Source organism: Aedes aegypti, chromosome 3 (genome assembly GCF_002204515.2).
Source record: "Aedes aegypti strain LVP_AGWG chromosome 3, AaegL5.0 Primary Assembly, whole genome shotgun sequence".
Classification (NCBI taxonomy): domain Eukaryota; kingdom Metazoa; phylum Arthropoda; class Insecta; order Diptera; family Culicidae; genus Aedes; species Aedes aegypti.
In genome coordinates, this window is record NC_035109.1 from 403,739,331 (window position 1) to 403,766,534 (window position 27,204).

Here is a 27,204-nt window from a genome sequence, read left to right on the forward strand (position 1 = left end):
GGTCTAACTTACCCTAAAATATCTTTATACCTGGGGTAAATGGGACCTATCGAAACAAGCACCAGAATCAAAACTTTTCCTATACGTTTCAAACATTTTCCCAGAGAGTACGAATGATTTTTATCAATAAATAGTAATCTTATATTACGTAATTGTTGAATAGGGAGACAAAATGACTAATTTTTCAAAATATTTTTTCTATTTTCATATTGAAACTAGTGGATCCGGCAAACTTCGTCTTGCCATCAAGTAGGATTTCCTATCAATCCTATTATTGCAATGATTGACTTACTGATGTGGTTTGACGCATGAAACTGGATGTGTCCCACTTGCCCCGTTTAGCGAGGTAACTGTGTATAATGGCTCATTGTCCATCTTTCTTCTAAGGTTTTCACAATTTCGAAATTATTCGATCAAATTCATGCACACACCAGCAAATATGTTGCCAAAATGTAACCGTATGGTTGGATTTGCAAAATATTGACATATTAAAATTATATTGAACAGTCTGTTTGAACTATCGTTTTTTTATGTCTCACATGCCCCGGGGTACCTTACTTAACGTACCTACCCCATTTCTAGCTTTTTCGCCCCCCAAATTCAATTTTATAAATTTCCGTCTCCTTGGAGCTGAAAATCGCCCCTAGGGGTAGTAATTCGAATTCGCCCACTTTGAAAATCACTTTTTAGCAGAGCTTGTTTTATTGATCAATAACGGCGCCGGCCAAGTCCTTACAGTCAGTTGGGATGGGGAAGCAATATTCGTGTGTAATGATTGTTGCTTCTAGAGACCGAGAATACCTCTGCATATAACTTAAGAAAAAAAAGTTTAAAACGCTATTCAATCTCTTTATTTTTATTTAGTTTGATGTTAATTAGTGAAATAGTCATGAAAATTTTATAAAAGAAATCGCATAGGGTATCTTTAAGAAGTAGTTACGGAAAAATAAAGATTTGCGTTTATTAAAAAACGATACCCTGAAGTACGCCGACATTAATTAGGTCTAACTATTCAAAGGTTATTTATAGTAATGACGAAAAGAGAAAGGTATGTGTATATTGAAATTATTTAAAATAGAATAAGGGTTTATGCCGACACTCGGGATAGTTCAAATATTACGTAACGCAAAATTTGTCAATTTTAGACTCCCTCCCTCCCCACATAACAGCTTTCGTATGGAAAATTTCATTCTTTTTTTGTATAAACCGTAACACTTCGAAAGACTCCCTCCTTTCCCAATTGCGTTACGTAATATTTGAACGATCCCTTGTATTGAGGAACCATCCAGAGTTTTTTTTAATTCAAAAACGAAACGTTGCCTCGATATAAATGTGTAATCATAAGCATGAAACGAGCTCACCAGTTGGCAATCCATCCTCGTCTGAACGCGAATACATTTTCTCATCGATTCTCCTTGATTCCATCGCTCGCTTCACAGGAAATTGGGCTTCCCAGAAGTACTGCCCAGCAAATCGCGCGCAAATAGAGAAAATGGAAGCGCACCGCCAACACGAGAAACGTACTCGACTGCTTGAGCTTCCCCGAAGCACTCAATTTTTCTAGTGAAAATGAAATGAAGCTAAAACTCAAACTTTCAGGTGCACAAATCTAGAGGATCAAAGAGCGCTGATACAACTGAAAACTTGACCAATTGGCCACCATCAGCGAGTGGTCGTCAATCGGTCCGGCTCTATACCCGCGCTCCCGAAAATTTGGGGTTTGACCTCGATGCATCTTCACCTTCTGATTGGGATTTAACGAACCACTGCCCAGCAGACCACGTGCAGAATAAACCAACTGATTTCGGCCATAGACTCTTTTTTCAAAAACTGCACCAGCCGAATCTAATAATTTACGGAGACGATAAAAACGTGACAGATGAATTTTCAACACATCCGTTCGCGCGCGCTGGCTACTGCGATCCTCTGTTCAAGGGGTTATCACATTTAAGGCTGGTTTGCTACTGACAAGAAAAGGAATCACCTATCTCGATGCGTGGAAAATTTCTTCCAAGAAATGGTCAAGAAAATCACATTTTTCTGATCGCAGTACGCAGTTGAGACGAAATGTCACTTCAAAGACTCTGTAACAAATTTCTTGACCCATTCAGTCAAGGAATTTATTAACTTTTCTTGAGCAAAAAAGCATACTTAGCTTTACATGGTATTGGGAAGCATGCACTTCAACAGAAAAGTAATCGCCTATCTCGATGCGTGGGAAATTTCTTGCAAGAAATGCTCGAGAAAAGCATTCTGCTTGGATCGCAGTGCGTTGTTGAAAAAAATGTCACTTCAAATGGAGCTCATTGTAGAAAATTTCTTGACTATTTCTTGCGCAGAAATGTTTACTTTTCTTCAGCGGAACAGCATGCCTAGCTTATAAATTTATTTCATAATAAGAAGTAAATATTCATGTATCTACATATTTGAATCTTTAATATATTCACGAAACAAGGAATTTTAAATTATTTCAAAATGACAGCTCAAACATTTATATACCCTCAACCGGTAGGATTCAAATCGTTTTTTTTCTAAATACCTACATTTTCCGACATCCCCTTCATTTGATGTTTTCAAAACTAGGAGTGATTCCATAACTCGACTGTACTGCCCAACTGCAAATAGTGTATATTCTGGTAGATTTCACCATACCGTAATTTCGGGTGAAATTGATCATTTTTCACTGTTTTCTTGGTATGCTTTCTAAAATGTTATCAATACCATAGAACTAAATGCAGGAAAACAAGTACGACGGTGAACCTCATTGGCTCATGTACCGAAATTTTTTAACAAATGTGATGTTAGTGCCAAAAATCTGCTCTAAAATTTAAAATCGGGGAATCCCATTTCGGGGTGAAATTGATCACTTGTCAATGTTATTATTGTTAGTTTCGAAATCAACTTTACATACTTAATTTGGGCCTCCTGAATCCGAATATGCTTGCCAAATTCTTAATGAGACAATATTTATGAAAATATTCAATAATTAAATTTCAAGAATACCGCGAAAAACGCCTAAATGTAGGCAATTTCCAAAGAATTTCCCTACTCTGTAGCAAAAAATTGAATTTTTCAACAAAACGAGCAAATTGGTAAGAGTTTCGATAGTAAAATCTGTTTTGGAGATATATTTTTAGCATCCTCACAAACTTTCAGTTTTACTCCATGTCCAAATCCTTGTTTAGAATTTGAAGTTTATAGATGATTATCAATTTCACACCAAACTTGATTCTAAAATTTTACATTATTTTCATAGAAATAAACATTTTGTGGTACAAAAAATGTCACTATACACAATTAGACATTATTTAAGACAAAAAAAGTTCATTTACTGTAGGTTGCAATTGAATTGGTGCACTATTAGTAAGAAATAAAATCGCGTGATCATCGTCAATTTCACCCTAATGATCAATTACACCCGAATTTACGGTACCATGTTTTTTTTAGTTTTTGATATGCTCCCAAACTCGATATAGCCTTTAATATTGATTAAGGGAGAGGCATCTATTGCGTCCTGATTCTCATGGTTCGAATGACATGAATCGAAATAGAAACACACACGCCTCGATATCATGATTCGCAATTTGTGTGTCGCGTTTTGGGACATCGTAAAGTTTGCAATATTCAGTGCAAATACCAGAAAAAATGAACCCGAGCAGACTCCAATCCGTTTATTCGCTTCTGTATGCTTCTTCCCTGAAACGTCCAGTCCAGTTCATGTTACCGCAGAAACCACTCGATCTCGCCGGCACTCTGCCGATAATTTCGATTTGATTGGTCGTGACAGATGTTTTTCCTCGCCATCACGCAACACATCTCCGAAACGAAACAAGCAACGCAACATGGGTAGTTCCAATCCAATTCATCCCATCCACCGACACACGGCTAGAAGGAGTAAATAATCGTAAAAAGTGGAAAATAAACACTGATTCTTAATTTGAACCGAGTTGAGTCGCACTTGGCGATAGATTTCCATCGGCAATCCAATCAATCTGAAAAGGGTTTTCGGTTTTTGGTCGTTTGGAAAAGGTGATCTCGTTTCATTTCTTCCTTCTACATGTTTCAGGCATTTCCTCCCAAGTAGAATAAGTTGAGAAGTATTCTCGACTAGGATAGAGCCTGCTTATGAGCATAGAATTCTATGAGCATACCTACAATTACCTACCATTTCCACGGTTCCAGAATAATATCTAACGAAAATTATTGAGTAATTTCCTTATGTATTTTTGATGAATCTTCAAAGGTATTCAATTGAAAATTTCTGCGTTATCCTCAAAATGCAGGGAGTAAATCAAAGACATGTTCTTATAGTAGTTCCAAGTTGAATTCTCGGAACCATGCAAAATATCTTGGAAGAATCCCAAGAGAAATTTTTGATGAAATTGACGAAAATTTGTCCTACAGAAATCAAACTAGCAAATTTTATGCGAATAGTTTGAAAAATCTGGTTATTACTGTGGGATACAGAATCCACAACGATGGTAAATGGCATGAGGATTGATCACAGCAATCGGTTTTAGACGTTCTTCAGCAAGACCAAGCTGAGGGTCGTGGGTTCGAATCCCCACCGGTCGAGGATCTTTTCGGGTTGGAAATGTTCTCGAATTTTCAGGGCATAGAGTATCTTCGTACATGCCACACGATATACACATGCAAAAATGGTCAATTGGCATAGAAAGCTCTCAGTTAATAACTGTGGAAGTGCTCATAAGAACATCCCCTCATGTTGGCATCCCTGACTAACACGATACTGTCACTTGCACATAAGACGCATTCACAGTCGGCCACTTGTAATTCGATAGTTGGCTGGGTAAGTTGTGTGAGCATCACGTGGAGGGTGATTCCTTTCTCGTTGATAATCCAAATTCCACATTGGCAATCCTGCCAGTTTCCTGCTTTTTGCGGAAAGATAACTGGCATTTATTTTCATATTTAATGGGAGGAATCACCCTGCAGCGTTGCTGAAGTCAAATAGTGAAAGTGAAAAAATGGAGCGTGTAAAAATACTGATTTTGTTTTCGGTTCGTGTGAAAAAAAATGTTATGATTAAAGATCCCTGCGTTGAAAAAAAAAACCGAGAGTTTCGATGGCGTGCTACAAAAAGTGAACAGAGAAGCAGCAGGTTGAGTCGATCTTGTTGTTTTGCTATGAGCAAATGTCAGATCGGATGATTCCAGCGTGTTGTTTGTCGTGGGGTAAGAGGAGCCCCCGGCAATGTCCGCTGTCCAAAAGAACTCTAGTGGAATTAAATGGTATAGTACTAAATTCGGTTTTTTCATCTACTTGTCTATTGTTGATTTTTTTTACAAATGTCAAAACCGGAACAGAAGAGTTTTTATCCCTCAATTTCGCTCTTTGCAAAAAAAAAACACTTGTTTGCAAAAAAAAAAATGTAAAGTCCACTTATGATACAGCATGAATCAATCGATTATTTTGTTTAAAATTCGAGTAATGAACACAGACTACTGAATTAGCAGCGCCCTCTGGTGGAAAAAATCCACCAGAATAATAAAAATGCCTGATTACAGCTAGTACTAAATTAAAATGATGAGAAGTTTGTAAGACTAATTAAATGGTCGGCCAAACCTAAAACGAGTAAAAATTTGATACAATATAGATGTTCTTCTTCTTCTTTCTGGCGTTACGTCTCAACTGGGACAAAGCCTGCGTCTCAGCTTAGTGTTCTTATGAGCACTTCCACAGTTATTAACTGAGAGCTTTCTATGCCAATTGACCATTTTTGCATGTGTATATCGTGTGGCAGGTACGAAGATACTCTATGCCTTGGGATGTCGAGAAAATTTCCAATATAGATGTATGACCAATATTACACGATGAATGTGAAGGTGGCCCGGACATAGCGGTTAAAAGCACAATTAAAACAAGAGATATGAATTATTTCAGTTGACGGCTCTGGATACTTACTAAAACATTAAGTTGATATAGAAAATTTATCAATAGCGTTATACTATTTCGTCTTTGGTAATACTTTGCGTAATATACCCAGACAACCAGAATGTACGTATAATGAAATCACCTTTTGCGTTATGCTATGCTTACATGCGCAAAGTTTCACGTATAAGATGCTGCGAAAAGGCCTTATACGTACAAAAGTGGAGGCGCTATACGTGCATAATTTGTATGATGAAAAATAACATGCTATGCGAGTGTGTAAATTTTCTTGTGAACTAGTCTGTACTCTTATGCGACTTAATTTATAATAACATAATTGATTTGACAGCTGCTACGGATTGATCCGGCTTACTTTGTACGAGTATACGGGACGAAACGAAATGTTCATATGAACTCAGAAAATAGCGTTTTATGCGAAGAAACTCATCGATCAAACGATATCATCCACCATGTTGTGTGGGTGTGATGAAATTTGTGAAAATAAACGTCTTCGTTCGTAAACTGTTATGCGACTTCTGATTGTCTGGGTATAATTTTGTTTCTTCGAAGTTCTGTGTAATGAAAACACAATTGAATACAAAAGAATTGTTTACAAAAACAAAGTGGCGTTAAAACGTTAAATTGGAGAAAAGGGAATAGACTTTCTAAAATACATAACGAGTGTAACCATTCCAAATTTGATGATATTTATCTGAGAGAGACTCGCAAAGAGGAAAAATGTCAACGTCATATGCAGCCCAGATTCCGCTGTCACGATACGTCAAATGCAGCCCGCCGTTTTTATGGCTGCAAAAGTGAAAAGTATTGTATTCACAATAAACTGTAATTAAAAACCTCAGTCGGGGGAGCAGTTTTTTTTTTCCAAAATTGCTGATAAATCTAAACACAAGATTAGATATTTCTTATGTCTGCTACGTTTGCTGGCACGAAATTTCACTCAAAAGGCTATTTATGATTCAGTGTGATGCAAACGCAATCATTTTTTTGCTGAGATGTTCATGTGAAAGCATGAACGGCTTGTGCATGGTTGGTATAAACACAAAGTGGAATAAGAAAAAAAACTCAGCAATCACAGAAAACGAAGCCCGTCTTCGCGAGTCTCGTCTCAGATATTCATGAGATGATTTTTGTGATAGAACATAGAATATGGATGATTTTAAATGGCATTAGAGAATCATCAAAATAACTGTATTATTCATGCAATGCACAATTATCTTTTTAAAATGCTAAAAAGAACTTTGAATGAATAAACTTTTAGAATTATTACGTCTTTAAATTTGAAGAGATTCAAACTTCTCTGGAGTAGAGGAAGAATGTGGGATACAGAATCCACTGCGTTGTTAAACGGCATGAGGGTTGATCACAGCAATCAGTTTTAGACGTTCTTTTGTGATGCAGACTGTCATATTGTCAATGTTGGCATCCCTGACTAACACGATACTGTCACTTGCACATAAGACGCATTCACACTCGGCCACTTGCGATTCGATAGTTGGCTGGGTAAGTTGTGTGAGCATCACGTGGAGGGTGATTCTTTTCTCGTTGATAATCCAAATTCCACAATTACTTTCTGATTCATTTCCCGGAAGACAATCAAGATAAAATGATTGACTCAATTTCATTAGAAACCCAAAGATAAACTCGTAGTCAGACATTCAAAATTCTCTTAAGATCCTTGAAAATTCATTTCAAAAAACGACATAGACAAAAAATGAAGAGGATAAAAAACTGGAATTCTTATAACATGCTTAGAACTCAAGAATGATGTCCTTGAATTAAAATATGGTAAAATTATGGTAGAAACATACGCAATTTACTTTTTTTTTACTGATCGGGAAGAGAATGGAACTTCACACGGGCCCGAATCAACAGGTCCAATAGCCTTTTTTCAGTGGAATTCAAGTGTTCATCAAAATGCTGCTTCCACATTTCAAACATCTCGTATCGATCCGTTAAGATGTCCTTTCATATCCCTACACATTTTGATTTGTTGAGCTACAGGTAGAATTTCAGCGTATCTCGATAAAAAAAAATTGCAGTGCTTCTATATCCTTTGGAATTCCTCGTCTTCCGCAAACAGCTTGTATAGTATATCAATTTCTCAATTTATTGTATATCTTTGCTTGTAGTATATCACTTTTCCCATCCTCAAAAAATCATCATGCCAGATCGCCTTTCGTATGACTTTTTTTTCGGTTCGTATTTGTTTACAACATGGTTGTTTATTCATATTCCTCACAATTTCATCTTACTCTTCTGAACTGGTTTTTACTGGTAAGAAACATACTTGTTGAAACATGACGGTTGTTTGGATTGATATTACTGCCATCAAACGAAGTAATGCAATCAACGATAATTGGACTAAGTATGTGTTGTTAGTGTAGAACAAACTGATGAAACCGCAAAAAATAAACATTAATTCAAGGATACCTTCCGAATCAATTCAAAAATTGGTGTTTAAGAACTAGATCTATTTTCAAATCCCACACGATTCAAACTGCCCATTTCCAATCACCTTCTCAAATGGCGACTACTTTCATGCCAAATTACATAACGCTAGCTCCCCAGTCCCCAGTTCTTCGATAATGGCATTTTCCTCGTTTCAGAAAAGTAATTTGCCAATCGTTTCGGCAGTTCGAGCTCACTGTCGTCAGAGGGAGAATGTTATGCTTATGTATCACGATCCAAGTTGCCAAAAACGAGAACCGTTTGATACATGTGCTCGAACTCGTTCATTGCAAAGCCGGTCACGAATACGCACAGATTTTTTTTTGCCTGTGATGATGCCCTATTCGCTTTAACGGATATTTAGATGGCCGTTTTTCTTCCACCCACCCTAGACTGTGCAAACATTAACCCCTTTAATATCCAACTCCGTCTTTGGGTACCCTTTGAAAGTTTTTCTAGTTTATTTTGTATAAGAATCAAAATGATATTAGTTTTGACTAAAAGAAGTTATTGTATTTTTACAAACAAAATTGTTTTTTTCATAATCTACAAATGATTGAGTCTTATTTAACGAGTAATAGAAAAAAAAATATTTTATATTATAGGATAGAAAACATAGCATAGCGGAACTAAGTAATTCCAAATAGCTTTTCGATTAACACGAAAAATTAAACATAGTTCAAAATATTATGTAGTATGTTTTCAAAAAATACTGTTAACACTATTTTTAATTATTTTCAAAAACCAGTAATCAGAATAGGCTTCGAGAAAAAAAAAAGAAAAAAGGTAGGGATGCTCTAGAATAAAAATTAGAAAATCACAAATCGAGATTCATTAAATTGATAAATCATTGTGTTTAAATCGTTTTTAGGTTGCACGAAAATGATATCAAGATCAAAAATAAAAATTTGGTTATTAGAGGGTTAAACAAGCGGAAACAGTCAAGTGGCGAGAGCGAGCACAAATGCTGCTGGAAAGTTCAATTTGCTCGCATATATCGATCTAGAATTGTCGGTGGAGCTTACCTAATCTTCCGTCTCTATCTATAGTGACACTGATGGGGCCACTTGTGTGCCGCGCCGGGCGTTCTCCTAGCATTTCATTCCAACAGATGGGAGTTTTTTAAATTAGATTTGACACGACTGCAGTGGGTTTGACTGACAAATCAAACGAGCGGATGAAGGATGGAAACGGTACGAACTGATGATTGATTGACTTTTTGGCATAATGATTACTGCGTTAATTGGGACTTGAGGGCACGGAGCAGTGCAAATAGAGGAAAAATATCCAAACTGGAAATGCCTCGATGGTTTAACTTCGAGATGTGTATCCGCAAAAAATGGGGAACACTTTAACAAATGTAACTCAAGAGAGGATACTCCAAAACGAACGATGGGCGAAAATGGCCCAATATGAAAAATTTAATTTATTCATTTTCTATAAGGTCGGTGTTCAGACAATATAATGAACAGAGAAGAATAACGGAACAACTAAGCTTGTCATTAATTGATTCGAATTGGGAGTTAAAATTACTTATCAAATAAAAAAAAGAAAAAGCATGTCAAAGTCAAACGATTTTTCATCTTGGCATTACGTCTCCACTGAGACAGAGGGCCTGCTTCACAGCTTAGTTTTCTCATGAGCACTTCTACAGTTATTAACTGAGAGCTTTCTATGCCAACGTTGCCGTTTTCGATTTTGTATACCATGTGGCAGGCACGATGATACTCTATGCCCAGGAAATCAAGGAAATTTCCATTTATGAAAGATCCTGAACCGACTGAGAATCAAACCCAGACACCTTCAACATGGCTTTGCTTGGTAGCCGCGAATGTTACCACTAGGCTAATAAGGATCCCACTGTCTGACTGAACTTTATTTCAACGAAAAATTCTACAAAGCGTTTTATCACACAGTGCATAATTGATAGCCTTATTCAGTATCGTTTCTTTTTTCCTCGCCATCAGCCTTCAATCGGGCACGGAATCGAAAACATCAGACTTCAAAAGTCTCTCCCTAACGAAGTTATGCCTTTCGCTCTACTTTTATACTCCATCAAATATTCATGCAACTAGCGAGGCGACAGCATCCGAGAAGCGATCGTATCCGGCCGCGCCTTACACATCCGGTGTTTCTTTCGCAAAAAAACGGATAGGTCGTATAGTGGCTCTCTATCGTACGTCTTCAGACCACGTCTGTCTCGCTGAGACCTAATTCATTTAGCATCGATCGCGACGACCCCTTCGTCTAGGAAAGTTTTACGTGGCGCATTGTAGCCGGCAACTTAAAAGAAGTATACTCACGGTGGGCCTCAGACCTTTATTAACAGATAAAAAAAACACTCAATTCTGTGCTCTCAAGTCGATTTCTATGCATGTGGCCTGTTTTGAAGTTGCGCCCTCTTGATGGCCTACAAGGAAATTAAACAGTGTTTATCATTTAAAGTTATTGTTAGTAGAGAAAAAATACTATCAGAACTTAGTTTATAGTTGATTTGTATAAGTATTCTTTACCTCTGGACAGATTTTATTAAAAAAAATGATCAACGAATGTTTGTGTTTTGCATAAGTTTTCCCAACCATCATTTTATATATTCATGGGAAGTATGCACTTCAACAGAAAAGTAATCACCTATCTCGATGCGTGGAAAGTTTCTTGCAAGATATGCTCAAGAAAAATATTTTTCTTCGATCACAGTACGCAGTGGAAAAGAAATGTCAAATCAAATGGATCTCACTGTAGAAAATTTCTTGACCATTTCTGCGGCAGAAATTTTTACTTTTCTTGAGCGGAACAGCATACCTAGCTTCAATGAAAAACCATCTCTAAAATATCTTTAAAATGGCAAACGGCTTTTGGGTCTAAAGTTTTCGTAAAATTTTCATACGCTCTACTCAGCACGGAGCAGTCATTTAGAAATAACTTAAATTACCTTGTTTTGTGAAAATTAATAACTAGATTAAAATATGTAGGTACATGAATATTTAATTCTTATTATGAATTAAATTTATAAGCTAGGCATGCTGTTCCGCTCAAGAAAAGTAACGTGCGTTTCTGCGCAAGAAATAGTCAAGAAATTTTCTACAATGAGCTCCATTTGAAGTGACATTTTTTTTCAACTGCGTACTGCGATCCAAGAAGAATGCTTTTCTCGAGCATTTCTTGCAAGAAATTTCCCACGCATCGAGATAGGCGATTACTTTTCTGTTGCAGTGCATACATCCTAATACCATGTAAATGTGATAATTCCTTGAACAGGGGATCGCAGTAGCCAGCGCGCGCGAACGGATGTGTTGAAAATTCATCTGTCACGTTTTTATCGTCTCCGCAAATTATTAGATTCGACTGGTGAAACGGCCGGTGCAGTTTTAGAAAAAGTGTCTATAGCGGAAATCAGTCGGTTTATTTAACACATGTTCTGCCGGACAGTGGTGCGTTAAATCCCAATCAGAAGGTTAAGATGCATTGAGGCCAAACCTCAAATTTTCAGGAGCGTTGGTCTAGAGCCGGACCAATTGATCTCTCGCTGATGGTGGCCAATCGACCCCGTCATATTTGGTTCATTACCTATCTTTTATCTCTCAAACTCTATCACATTGCACAGATTATAGCAACAGCCATTGATTAGGTCCTGTTGCAAGGATAGACGAAAAGGTCCTGCAAAACTAAACAATCTATTGAAATATTTGGAACCTCTATACAATAAGTTTGCATCAGGGAAGAGGGAAAAGGACTGCAATGGGTGACAATTTGAGAAACTGTTGATACTGGATGGTCCCACGTCATGCACTTTCCTATCTCAAATTTGTTGGGATCTTGATCTTTGAGTAGACACGCGCATCTTCTTCACGCGGAGACCAAAAGTTTAATTAAGAGCTTATACCAACTGTCATACGCTTATTCATAAAACTTAACAAAAGAAATTCTTAGCGTTAGCGTTAGCGTAGTTACGATATACTTCGTAGATTGGATACTAGCAACATTCATGTGTCAATTTTAATAATCTCGTCCAGACTGCTTTCAAAAACAAGGCAGAGGAGTGCACCTAGTTCCAATCTTGAATAAGAGAATTAAAAGCATGAATATCGCTATTCCTGGCCACGCCCATCTTTACCGTAACTTGGGATAGGAGAAGGATATGTTGATGTAGCACTTACTTAATGAGAGGCCACCGACTCAGCGACACCCTCATAAATGCTACGGAGTTGGAAGTTGGGAGAGGTATAATGTCAGGAAAAATACGGTTCTCTAGAATAGTTGTAAAATAAGTAAAGCGAGTTTTAACTAAACACCAACAAAACCAATGTCAAAAACCGAACCGAGCAAGAAAAAAAACGCGTGAAACACGACCAATTAACTTTGTCTGTTACAAAATATACTTCTTCTTCTTTCTGGCGTTACGTCCCAACTGGGACAAAGCCTGCTTCTCAGATTAGTGTTCTTATGAGCACTTCCACAGTTATTAACTGAGAGCTTTCTTTGCCGATTGACCATTTTTGCATGTGTATATCGTGTGGCAGGTACGAAGATACTCTATGCCCTGGGAATCGAGAAAATTTCCTTTACGAAAAGATCCTCGACCAGCGGGATTCGAACCCACGACCCTCAGCATGGTCAAGCTGAATAGCTGCGCGTTTACCGCTACGGCTATCTGGGCCCCCTGTTACAAAATATAATAATATTTAATTACGGCCGAGGGTACGGTACTCTAGAATAGTTGTAAAAAAGGAAAGCACGTTTAAACTAAACACCAGAGGACAACAAAACCAATGAGTGTCAATTACGACCCGCAAGTGGAAAAACGCACCGATCGTTTCGGATGTAATCAAATGGATCCTCAAACACTTCTGCACTACTTTAAGATGGAGCTGCACAGATAATTACTTTTATCATTGCTGATTTCGCTCATTTCAGCGTTGCACAATGGTCCGAGGGCGGCCAAAACCTTAAAAATCAAGGTTGTTTTATCCGAACAGTAATATTTTTCCCGACTGAAGTGTTGAGGAACTTCTGTTAATCAAAACCAAAGTTTGAAGCAGATTCATTGAAATTTGATTTTTTTTACAGCTCCTTGAGTGGACCGTGGATATGATTTTTCAAGGAAATTAATATTTACGATCCATTTTTCACAAGCTATTTATGAATTTAAAGAGAGCTTAAGCCGCAATAGTATCTTTAGAGAAGTTGTTTGTATATACATAAAGCACACCTAAGTTGAATAAAAATTTTCATTTTATTCATACAAAATGAATTAAAGTTAAAATTGTTCAAAAAACATAATTTTTTATAAAAGTACCCTAAGACATTAGTAGCCCGCGAATGCCCGCGATGAAAATAAGTTCATTCGAAAGCTAAAAACAAGAGCTTTCAAGGAGGGTACAAATTATTTTGCGAAAACTTGCGATAAACCACTTTCAACGCGTTTCAAGGTGTACGGAGTGCAATTCTAATTAAATAAAAATAATTCTGTAATACGCTAGTACGTGCATTGCAATCGCAATAGCCATGAATTGCATCCCGTCCCGAGAAGAAACGAAAAACTCGCTCCAATCTTCTTCTTCTTTTTATTTCTGGCGTTACGTCCCAACTGGGACAAAGCCTGCTTCTAATCAGGCAGGTGTTCTTATGACCACTTCCACAGTTATTAACTAAGGACTTTCTTTGCCGATTGACCATTTTTGCATGTGTATATTGTCTGGCAGGTACGATGATACTTTATGCTCTGGCAAGTCGAGAAAATTTACTTTACCAAGAGACCCTCGACTGGTGGGATTCGATCCCACGATTCTCAGTTTAGTCTAGCTGAACAGCTGCGAGTTTACCGCTAGGACTCTCTGGGCCCCTATGTATGCAATATTTTGGTATTATACCTTAATTAAATATTGTCTATACCTTTATTTGATATTATTAAAATATTGAACTTTCTTGAATTTAAGTTTGAGCTGTCACTAAATAAAATAACACAAATTATCTCGACTTATTAAGATGGCTGAACGAAACTATTTCCTTCGAAATGCAGCCTCCAGATAAAATGAAACAAATTGGAAAAATCATTCCCTACGTGGACTTGCTTTGGCTATTAAAACAAGTATGATAACAGACTGAAGCTAAAGACATGACATGCTGAAATTGATTAAATGGATGATACTTGCATAAAGGCAGGGTTAGATCTGAGATATTTATAGACAAATGTGCATGAAATTTTCACATTTTTTTTTTCAGACGTCACATGAATTTCAACATTAATTTTTGAGTGGTTTTTCTAATCACGAGTTCATCGTACTGTTTTTTTTTCAAATTTGAAAAATTGGCGCATTTAATAAATAAGGTGGTCATTAAAACGAGATGAACATATTTACTTATGATGGTTTTTGTGTAGAGCTTCCATATCTTCGGATGAATAGTTAATATTTTTTGTCAAAAGTTGCGCTTTAATCTAGTTGTTTTTACTATTGCAGTTGTGCATGGAAAAATTACTCAAAAATATATGTTGAAATTCAAAAAATGCCTGGCATGCTGTGGAAATTTCATTTCAATCTGTTAATAAATTACTGCGAATCAGCCCGTAAAGATGACCATTTTCTATGGAAGATTGGAAAGTTGAAAATGTATTGTCCAAACCTGAATATTCTAATTATCAGTCTAAAACAAGAAAAAATCGAAAATAAAAGTCCATAATAGTTCAATATGGCATAAAATATGTCAAATATATGATTTCAGCTGATTTGAAGAGAGTTTGAGGTTTTGTCCGACATTTGTTCTAGATCGAACCACTGTGCGTTGGTGTAAACAAAGGAGATTCAAAATCGCATACGAATATAGAACAAAACAGTAAAACAATCATTGAACAGTTACGGATACTTACTTGAAATCACCAGCAAGTTACCTTAAATATAGCCTAATTTGCATACTTATGCTGCCGATATGCTTTCTAGCAACGCACATTGTAACTCTGTGAAGCTGCCAGCAAGCCCATCGGACTCAAGTCAGACACAGTTTGATCCGCTCCTTAGGATGCAGGAAACAATTGAATCTCACCACTAAACACATTCTCTACAAATGACACTCAAAACATGTACAGAAAACTATAAATTGAAAGCACCGGCGAAATTAAATCTTATAGAAATTTTTAATGACAAAAAATGACAGCCGAAATTTTTTTCACGTCCATTCGCGTTCACAGACTACTGCAATCTAAAACTTAACAAAAAAAACTTAACAAAAGAAATCCTAACCAAAAAGTTCTAATTTGGATATGCTTGTTCTGGAGCTTGTACACTTTTGTGTTTTTGATAAACCTTTTCAATATTGTTTTACTAAACAAAGCACTAGAACTTTAGTTTATTTTAGTGCTAGCCTATTCGTGATCTAACGCAGAGCTAAAAGGTGAAGGTAGTACTGTTCTATAATGGCGATTAGTCCATCCCTGTCGAAGTTGGTAGTGATGACATTAGAAGAAAAATCACCACAATCATTTTACAGAATAGATTTTGACAATCCAAAGCACAGGAAAGTGTAAATGTTCATTTAAGCTTAACAAAACTCTTGCAACATAACCTCACATTTGATCGCTAATCGGGTGTCAAAAATGTAACTTGGCAAAAAAATTCTCAGTTGATAACTGCGGAAGTATTTATAAAAACAGTAAGCTGAGAAAAAGGCTCTCCCTCAGTTGGAATGTAATACCATAAAGAAAAATAAGAAGCAGAAGGATGATGATAAGAAAAGAAAAAAAAATGTTTCTTGTTGAATCTTTATTCAAAAATAAGACAATGATCAGCGTGACCCACTTCCTTTTAGTTATTTTTACAAATATGTCCTATCTCATGATGCAAAGCACATTTAGGTGATTATCATTTTATTATTCCATATTTCATACATTTAAATTCTAACCAAAAAAACTTAAACTATCAATGATATATCACATTAATTTATCATATTGATTCTTCATATCCACCTAATTTACGAACTTAAGCGAATGAAAAATCTTAATGCTAATCACAGCTCCTAAACATCAATACTGTCCATTATTATGATGAAATTGTGTATTATCTTGGCAAAACTGTAATTTTATTTTAAAATTTGTAAAATAAGTTGTATAAGAAAATTATTTCGTTTTTGTCACGGTTCCGTTTTTGTCAACTGAAAATTGCCGATCGTGTTGATAAAAACGGAACATACCTGTACTCACAAATTGTGGGTGGGTGTCTTCAAAATGTTGTGCAACATTTGCAGAACATCCATGTACAGACCGTTACGGAGGAGTGGGTGTAAAAACGGGCATTATCAGCGTCATTAAATTTGAAGAGTGTTTCGAAGTACACAAATAAGTGAAAATTATGAGTTTTTCGTTGACAAATAATTCAATTGGGCAGATGATAAAGGGTGCCCACAATGAAATTGCCACACAAAAAAATGATTCGAAAAATTAGAGTTTTCATCCGATTGCCATCAAATTTTCAGGGATTGAAAAATAACTATTGAACTTCATTTTACCATTTTACTCGTATTTTATTTACAGTCCATACGCAAATGCCCGCACCTTGGCCTTAACCCCGGCCATAAGATTCTGCACAACCTGTGAATCAACAGTTTTTGGCATGTAAACCCATACTTTCTTCAGTTCCTCGACTGTCTTCACTACCTTAGGTCGTTTAAGAAGATGCTGCTTCATAATCGCCCAGTACTTCTCGATGGGGCGGAGCTCCTGAGTGTTGGGAGGGTTGAACATTTTCTGCACGAAATTGACCTTATTGTCCGCATACCACTTCAGCACGTCCTTGGAGTAGTGGCATGAGGCCAAATCCGGCCAGAAGATTGTAAGGACGTTGTGGGCCTTCAGGAGAGGAAGCAGCCGCTTCTGGAGGCAATCTTTTATGTACACCTGTCCGTTCATCGTGTCCTGGGTCACGAAAGGTGCACTTTAACTTTCGTCAGTAAGTTGAGGTACAACTTCCTGGCACGGGTTTTGGCGGACTTGTTCTGCTTCTCGTCGTGATTAGGGGCCTTTTGTACCTTGAAACGTTCGAAGCCCAGCCTTAGTTTTGGCCTTCTGGACAAAACTTCGGCTTAGGTGCAGGTTCTTAGCCACATCCCGAACGGAGGCGTTCGAGTTTCGGTTGAAGGCCCCATCTACGCGGTTGTGATTTTTGGTGTTGTACGGAATACTTTTTCCTTCACTTCTGAGCTTCCGATCGGTGGTCAATCGTTTCTAGAACCGCTTAATCACTCGCGACACTGTGGAATTCACGATTCCCAACCTTTTAGCGATGGAACGATGCGAGAGATTTTATCACGCACGAGCTGTTCTTTCGACTCCATTTCCGCGAGTTTTGATCACAGGATATTCTACCAAAAGGTTAAAAAGTTAGAGCAATTTCATAGTGGACACCCTTTATTTCAGATGTTGGCATCCTGCTTCTCACAAATAGATTTGTCGATAATACTCATTTTAATATTCTGGTAACACGTATTCTAATCAGTTCTTATATTAAAAACAATTTACTGAACGAACTTTGGAAGGGTGGATCATATAAGATCATCATAATTCAACATAGAAATTTATTCTACGGTTGAAAACAAGCGTATTGATTGTATAATACATGTAGTATAGTATAACAATTGCAATTAAAAATTACTAAACAGCAAATCATTTTTATAATTGTCGATTATTGAGTTTGAGAGAGTTGGATTGATTTGTTGGCATTGGAAACTAAGGATATGACTCTCATTGTATGACTCTGGATACAAGAGCCAAGCTCATTTTTTGATGGATATATGATTCAAAACTACATATGTTCAACATTTTTACAGTCAAACCTCCATTAGTCGATGAGTCTATTACCGTCGTTGGGGGTAAGAATGGGTCAAAAAAGGATATGTACGATTGAGTTATTGTATAACTATCGCAATTTAACTCCAATAAACTTCAAATTTGGTGTGTATGTACTTTGATGCTACATTAACAACTGTCCAAAAAATTAAAAACAAAAATATTTATTCACTGCGGCACTCCAAGTGAAAGAACATCTAAAATGTTTCACAAGTATGATAAACCTGATTAAAAGAACGATTTTAGCAAAAAAAAAATATAAGAGCTGTGAGAAAAAATATGTAAACCCAGCATCAATCAACAAGTTTACATAAATTTTCTTGTTCGTTTCCCTCAAATTGTCTTCAAAGTATCATCCCAATCGCCATAAATCCTATTCAGTTTCCCCGAAGGTTACGAGACAGTAAAGGTTTAAATCTACGCAAATAGTTAAATTTCGGTGTAACATTCCACGATCAATACATTTCAGGCAGATATTGACATCATAATCCCGGTATTTCAGCTATCCAACTCATTTGTACTTCCTTGAGATGTTTCTATAATATGAAAACTCTAATATACCTTATTAAATTTCAAAAATAAAAATCCATTCGATAAAATTTGACGATGTTGTTGCGCACGAAAAACAGCTGCTGGTTTGAGAAGTTGACAAAATACGTTACATTGTTATTCAATGCACGGATTCCTTAACAAGACTTGTTTGATGTTTCAGCGGTGCTGTATTTAGAAAAAATAAACACATCTTAATAAGGAAAGAGTACACACGGCATCGTAAAACGTTAAAAAAGTAGACTTGTGATTACGTTCGACATCGTTCTTCCTTGACTAAATCTCACCCCCCATTTTGAATGTTTTTGACACCGTACCAAATAAAATATTTTTTTTTTTGGAAAAATCAAATAGATTCCGAAAAATACATGTAGAGTGTATTGAACAGACTTTCAATCTTCTACTAATACAACAATAGAGGTTAAAGTACATGCATGATACTTTGCACAGGAGAAATTTAATGTTGTAAATTTTGTCTAGTTGCAACATACAAGTTTATTGATATATTGAACAAAAACTACTATTTCTAAAAATGTATATTGTTATTAATTATGTGTAATAATACGTATGCTAACAAATGATTTATAAATTTTAGTAATATCAGCGTTATTAGCTGAAATATTTCATAAATCATATTTTTTCATTTTGACCCACACTTACTAGACCCATTTTCACCCCCATCGACGGTACACGGGTATAAATCAGAATCCAAAAACAAGATTATGACTCATGATATCATGATTCCAGCGTGTTTTCGTCTTATGAAAATACACCATGATTTGGGCTCATGATATCATGAGTCAGATTGCCGTAACGCAACACACGCGTTAGGTTTTTGTAGCTGATTGCTCGGAATCATGATTCAAATGCCAAAAATGCTGAGTCGCGCATCCGTTTCTGATCAACAAAATAAAAAAAAAAGTTAAAAATAGCATGCATTGAGATTCGAGCCAAGAACCTTTCGATTGTGAGCCACGTACTCTACCACTCAACCACTTCGTCATATTAAATTTCGAGTGATCGATACGAATGAGATGAAGCAAAGTGCGCCGCTTAGTGTTTTCACACTGGATGTTACGCTTATGAGGAATCATGATTATGACTCCAGGAACCATGATTTGTGATCCTGATATTATGACCTAACTAATTTATGAATTTCATGATTTGTAAATCATGGTGTGGGGATCAGATTTTTATCCGTGTACTCGATATCGACTTATGGAATCATACTAAATTCTAAAAATCTTGGTTACTAGATGGTTCCCTCAAACAGCTTTCCAAAGAATATCTGATTCATGACTCGATATTTCCTTGAAACAATGGTCCCTTAATTCTCGACTCATAGAGGTTTTACTGTATCACATTAAGAATACCACACCATTGAACTTTATAACTGACCAATTTTCAATATACTTAAGATAAGATATAAATGGAAGCTTAAGCAAAGTAAAGCGTTATATACGTGTATCAAAATCACATATCAGGAGGGCGATTTCGAAATATATCGGCTCCAAGCGGGCGAAAGTAAAAAAAAGTTTGAGAAAATTGTGCTAAAATGTGCAGTTTTAAAAATAAGCGGAAACTCCCATTCCTCACTCATTTGGATTGAAGGGCAGTTTTTACTGTCCAATAAATTACGGAGTAGCAACTTTTGACCTGTAGAGTTGGTCTATGCTATGCTTTGTAAATGTAATAAGTTCTAGAACACATTAAAAGACGATTACTATATTTGAAAACTGCGTTATTCTATTTGAAATTTGTATTTTTAAAGATAATGAATTATGTGTTGACGATCTGTTCCTCCAAAATTCTCCAAGAGGTAAAAAACCTACTTTTAATTCTGTTTTATTTGAAAGCTATGTCAAATGAAAAATGTGTAAATATCACTATATTTCTTAGAGTTGGTGACTTATACCATTAAAAGGACGTAACTTCAAAACGAGAGCTATTTTTTTTTTTGCTCAGACAGTCAGAAGAGCACCGTGGCACTCTGATTCGTTGCTCGTGACACCATGTTGAACATTTAAAAAATTGAATAGCTAAAATCAACGCTATCCAACAAGTACCACAGCATTACATGCCATGTACATGTATATTTAAGCAAATTGACTAAAGATGGTGTCATAGTCACATATGCTCAATTGTGCTACTCATTTTCATTTTCCCTGTATCCCACTCAACCAATCACCCTGAGTCTGAATTACAAAGTTTAATAGTAATTCTACTTCCGGTTTTCCCATTTCAGATTGTTCGAAGAACATGCAGAACTGCTGGAGATGTTTGCCAATTTCAAGGAGCTCAAAACGAAAGAGGAACAGGCAACGTCGGAGGAGCTGCAGGAGCATGCCAACAAGGTGATGAACACGCTAGACGAGGGCATCCGGGGCCTAGATGATTTGGACACTTTCTTCGAGTTCATCCACCAGGTGGGAGCGTCCCACAGGCGATTACCGGGTTTCAAACAGGAATACTTCTGGGTAAGTGCCAACAGCACAGTAAACAAAAGTCATTCCTTGGTGGCGTCGTCGTTGTCGTTTTACTCCCTCGTGTTATGATGCAGCCAGAAGTCGAAACAACAATATGCTAACTATTATAGAGAAGTTGGAAATGATGGTGTGGGCTCGCTAACTACGGAATTAACATGTGTGCGGCTGCGACCGAGGCCATGTGCTAATGAGATACCTGCAGGTGCCTTGCGCGCAAAACAGTTTGACGAGAAAGTTGCTCTTCCTATTGCTCATTTGCAGAGGCGTAGAAGCACACTTTTTTTAAAGAGGTTTAAGTAGAAGTTCTGATCAAAATGAAAAATTTAAAAAAATCTTGAAAGTAGATTTGAGCGCCTTATACCTTTTAACTCAGCCCTAATTATATTACAATGCTGATCTTTCTTCTTCTTCTTCTTCTTCTTTCTCGCGTTACTTTTCAACTAAGACAGAGCCTGCTTCTCAGCTTGATGGCAGTTTGAAATCAATCCATAAAACGAATTCATGAACCCTACTTACGCTAATGTTCTTCCTTTGTTCGTCAGTTCCTGTTGGATTGTTGCTTACCTGGGAACAACCACAAGCGAAATGGAATCCGCTCTATTTCGCAATGTTTGGCGAGGGTTCAGGTAATAACCGCCACTAATTCCGTACTCGTGTAAAATTAACCCTAACTAGAGGCATCGTGGGAGTACAAGAGGCCCCACCGCGGAATGGGGAAGCAATTCCGGTTAGCTGGCAAATCCCTTGATGGTTGAGGATTAGACAGCCCATGCTCGGATATCATTCATGTGCGTTTCGCCCAAGAAGTTTCCCTTCTCGTTATTATTCCGCTTGTCTGCACGCATTGTTGTCGGTAACAATGCCAACCCCAATGTAAACTATTTTCATCGCGTCGTGGCTGAAACTGAGAAATGGGTGGTAAAAGAGTTGAATGTGTGTTTGTGCATTGTGTGATGGAATGTTGGGAATTGTAATTTACATTTCAGATTCCGAACTATTAACTTTTGTGGAAGGAATCCTGCTGCTACTGGATGGAAATGGTTCTCGAGTCAGACATGGGTGACGAGGAATTGTTTGAGATCTATGAACTGTGATTAAATACTGCATATTTGGAAAGTTTAAATAACGAAACAATGTAAGCCTTATTTCCTAAATCTTCAAACATCATGATTAGCACCCTGATATCATGATTCCAGAGTGTTTTCATCTTATGAAAATACACCATGATTCGGACTCATGATATCATGAGTCAGACTGCCGTACGCAACACAAGCGTTATTTTTTTTTTGTTGGTGATTACTCAAAAATCATGACTCTCGCATATATTTATAATCTATTTGTAGTTCCGTCAGTCAACCCGGTAAAATGGAACCAAAAAAAATGTCAGAGGTTCGAAACAAGAACCTTCTGATTGGGGGCCCGTACTTTACCACACTACCAACTTGTCATGTTGAATTGTGTGTGATCGATACGAATGACTTGAAGCAAAGCATAGTGTTGTCACTCTAGATGTTACGCTCATGAAGAATCATGATAATGACTCCAGGAACCATGAGTTGTCTTCCTGATATCATATCGAGGCCAATTTATGAATTTCATGGCTTGTAAATCATGATTGGGAAATCAGATTTTTATCCGTGTATTTTCTTCTGCAAATGTTCGTAATTTTCAACTGCAATTCCTCATGCTATATTTATTAAGCAACACATATTACATGATCAGTTGCTATCTCGACCAGAAGAGCTAAACAATAGAGCTCGAAAAAAATTAGCATTAGCATTAAGCATTTTGCACAAATTCGTAGGTGGTACAGTAATAGACCATTGCATGAGGGTTGCCCCCTTCCCATCCGTTACCAAAGTCACTCTTAGACAAGATTGACGCATCCTCCAATAATCTAGAGCTGTCCTGGCCACGTCCTTGCGAAAGCTGGGGAATGGTAAATGATGATTGATTGAACACCAACTTAAGAAAAATGTAGAGAACTCCACAACCTCTCATAGGTGTCATGGGATACGTTTGGTAGATGTTCTAGCCGACAAATGTAATATTTACGCATTGTGATGCCCTGCTGATCAGAACAAGCTCACCAAATTCCTTTTTCGAAACTCCTCTGCAGTTGGTTGTGTAACTTGCTAGCTCTCAGGAGAGGTAATTAGTATCTTAGGGTCGCTTATATGGCTTACCTTTCACATATTATTACGTCAATAAGAAGAAACTCACTCCAAACAGGAACTACAAATTGAAAAGGGACACCTATTCACAGGTGTCGCACGTGTAAATCGAAGTACCAACTCAGCACCATGGGTTCTCAAATGCTAATAGAAAGATCCCCAAGGAACGAGGCTTGGTGGTTCCGGGTTGCCGAAATAAGCGTAATCGGCGACTCTCGACGGACGGTGGTTGTAGTTTGACTCGGCTGACGGCCGTAGCTTAGTGCAGCTTGGTTGACGGCGGACTGCCGGATGGAAAATGGCTGAGCTTTCGGCGGACTGTCGAAAGGGTGGCTTGCTGGTCGGCGGACGGCCGGACTGGAGATGGCTTGGTCTTCGGCGGACTGCCGAACGGATGGCTTCTTTGTCGGCGGACGGCCGGACAGAAGATGGCTGATCTTCGGCGGAATGCCGAACGGATGGGGACTTGGTCCGCGGCGGATCACTCGGCGGACTGCCGGAACTGGTGGTGGCTCGATCCTCGGCGGACTGCCGGAAAGAAGAATAGCTGAACTTTCGGCGGACGGCCGGACAGAGATGGCTTTCCCAGTGGTATGTCGGATTCTCCGCGGATCCACCGCGTGGTCGTAGAACAATGGCGACGGTAGTGCTTCTGAAGGATTTCCGGCTAAACGTGACGACAGAGAGGCCGTACTTTCGATTCTTTCCAAAGCTCGATTTGCTCTCGCTGATGGACCACTGAACTTCCGACTGGGCTCTGGGAAAACACCAAATAAAAAGAAAAAGGTCCTTTGCTGGGACCTGACCACCTCATTAATACCCCATGTGACGTCACCTGATCCACTTTTTCTCCTTTTACCCGATAATTACCTTTTTCTTAACAACTCTTCACAAGCAAACAATAGAACAATGATGCTTTTATGGCTACAATGGCTGGCTATAACATTAAATACAATGAGCATAAAGTACTTTAAACAATGGTTTCACCACATACCGTAATACTATTCACTACTTCGTACTATTGAACAAAAACTGCCTTTTTGCCAGCTTGATTTTCGCCTATTAAGAACAACACAAACTTATTAGAAAATTCGCCACTTGAGGTTTTTAACAATGACTACCTCAAATTTATGGATAAACTAGTCACGTCGCGCACTACTAATTCACTCGAGGATCTGGTTTGGAAAGAGGACGATCATGGTCCGTCGATGAGTTTTATTAAAATGAAACCCCTTTTTACCCGAGTAACACACATGTTATAATTGTGTATTATCAACTTATATATGACTAATTTTGGTCATATATCAGTAGATAATACACAATTATAACATATGTGTTGCTGGGGTAGTTGTATTGGTGCATGACAGATAGAATGTGGTTGGTATTCCGTGTTTTACGTCAGCGCCATCTGTGATAGATTTTATTCTAACAGGGCTGGGTGATATATTGCCCGAGCTCAAACTGCTCGAATGAATATTCTAAATAATGGGTAAATGTGAAAGGGGAACAAGGTTCGCTCTCCTTCAAGCCATAATTAAGGAGGCGCCTATGTTCTTCTTATTTATTGGGAATTTAGGGATTGTGAAGGATTTAGCTTGATGGTGGAGCCAGCAAATTATAATTGAAACCAGGGGTTTCAGTTGCTCCTCTAACAATGAGCCGTAACTTAGCACTGCCCATCAGAATGCACGCAACACACAAAAAAATTTAAAATAAAACTGCAGTTCATAATCCATATGCATAGCACCATCCGCCGAATCTAATTTTTACCAGCCGAATTGAAAAAACGCGGAACGTGTTAAACGTGACACAAAATTCAAAACGCAGACACCCGCGCGCACGGCTTGCTGTGATCAGAAAATAATCCTTATTGTTCCACTAGAATACATCGGCTAATATTCAGAGCAGTGGTGCGGGAAGTGTGTAGGTATGAACTACGCGCAAAATCACCTGGGTAGGATAGTCAAAGGATTGTCCTACCCATGATTCAACAAAAAAAACATATATCAACAGAAAGCTTGAACAATCAATAAATTAATTCATCATCTATTTAATATACATACCAGCTTTATCAAGGTCGTACTAATGCTTACGAAGAAAGGAAAACAGACTAAAATGTTTCATGTTTATCTCCTGCCTAGAGAACAGTAACAGAAGTTCTGGATCGTTTGAAGAACAATTGAGAACATCTATAGTGGAAATTGTGGGACACCAACTGAAAGGATTGGTAAAAGAAAACCTTTCTGTAATCGTAAGAAAAACAAAAGAATCTTTTGAAGAAGCAACGGATTAAGATCAATCGCATCGTGTTATATAAAGTACTCGTGTGGTAGTACTATCGATTTCGGAATATGCGATCACTATCAAACATTGTGGAATCCCTTGACACTCTCTAGAAGTTCTTGGCTGATTCAAAATTGCCGTAGGAACTTCTTGAAGTACTTTGTGTAGTATAATGGATAAAGCATATCAGATGAGTTGATTGAAATTTAATATAGGGGAATTCGGGGCATAATGGACACATCAAGCAAATGCTTGTTTTAAGACCATACAATGACATTTTTTTCCAAATTAGTTTAGTTAGGCTAGTTTTCAAGATTTATGTTAGTACGACGTGCTACATTCATGGTAATAAAAATCATATCATATGCCAGAAAAGTGAGATTAAAAATTAAGTCCAAAACAAGGCTATCAAAAAGGTATCGGGGTAAAATGAACACTTGCATGGAATTCAATGATTCGAAATCAGTCGTTCCGATGTGTAAAAGGGCTCTCCCTCTATCATAAGAGCTAAAAAGAACCTTTCTGGGTTCGTCATGTTGCTCAAAAATCTGATTCTCCCACCCCCTTGCTTATATGCCAATTTAAAGCAGAGAAAAACTTGAAGTCATATTTCAAAGGACAATTGAAGCAAAACATAAACTTTTTTACCGTCAAACATATCAAATGCACAGTGCCGTAGCGTGCGGTTGGCCAGATTGGCACCCGCCAAGGGCGCCAGCCGTCAGGGGGCGCCAAAATGATCACATGGCAAAATTTTGGGACAAACATATCCAACGGAAAAAAAAGAATTGAAGAAAATCTAGGTTCATTTTTAGCAGTAAAGCATCTCAAAAGCAATGTTACCAAACTTCCAGATTTGTCTGGAATATTCCAGATTTTTGAGTCTACATTTTACAAAAATCTGGAAGATCCAGATACAAATTTGAAGTGACATTCTAAGGTTTTCCATATAAGACATAGGAAATCCAGTCTTTTCTAGTTGAAATTTCTAAAACCATCAAAATTTTTGAAAAAAAAACAACCTGACATACCTGTTTACATATTACAGAATTCATAAGTTGAAGAGTCTTTTGAAGTATTTGAAATTATAAATATAAATAAATTTATATTTATTATTTTTTTAAATTTACTTCCAAATTCCAAAATTTAAGCAGTTAGGCTTCAAAGCTCTTCTTTTGTGAGCTCTAATAGCCGTGAAAACTGTTTTACAAATAAATCTAATTTGTGACGTTCGATTGATATTTAAAATGAGAATGAGCAAGTAGTTTTTATCAATTATATTAATTTGATCACACTAGATCCTTCCGCAATTACGCTTTTTATACTGTTTATTGGTAAAACTACATTTCTTCAAACTTTGAGAATTATTAATGTTTTCTAATAAGTCCTTGGGGATAGTTTAAAAATTGACTTAGATGAATTTTAGTGCTACTAATAAAATGTAAAAACATTGGGAAATATTTGAAGCCTCAATTTTTTTTAGATGAATGAATTTGTACTAAATTTTATTGACAGGATC

General features: G+C 37.3%; 1 protein-coding gene and 1 long non-coding RNA gene across 4 annotated transcripts in view; one reads left to right on the forward strand and one right to left on the reverse strand.

The window, feature by feature from the left end:
• LOC5564127 (neuroglobin) overlaps positions 1–27,204 on the forward strand; it is a 123,183-nt gene that overhangs the window by 78,293 nt on the left and 17,686 nt on the right. For all 3 annotated transcript variants that reach the window (XM_021855621.1, XM_021855622.1, XM_021855620.1), the window contains one exon: positions 20,988–21,219. In XM_021855621.1, the coding sequence (XP_021711313.1) occupies positions 20,988–21,219 (232 nt within the window). The remainder of the gene's footprint in view (positions 1–20,987; positions 21,220–27,204) is intronic.
• Positions 23,937–24,629, reverse strand: LOC110679836. The gene is made up of 4 exons (XR_002502737.1): positions 24,524–24,629; positions 24,397–24,461; positions 24,273–24,339; positions 23,937–24,203 (listed from the first exon to the last, which is right to left on the reverse strand). It is a non-coding gene; the product is annotated as an uncharacterized LOC110679836 (long non-coding RNA).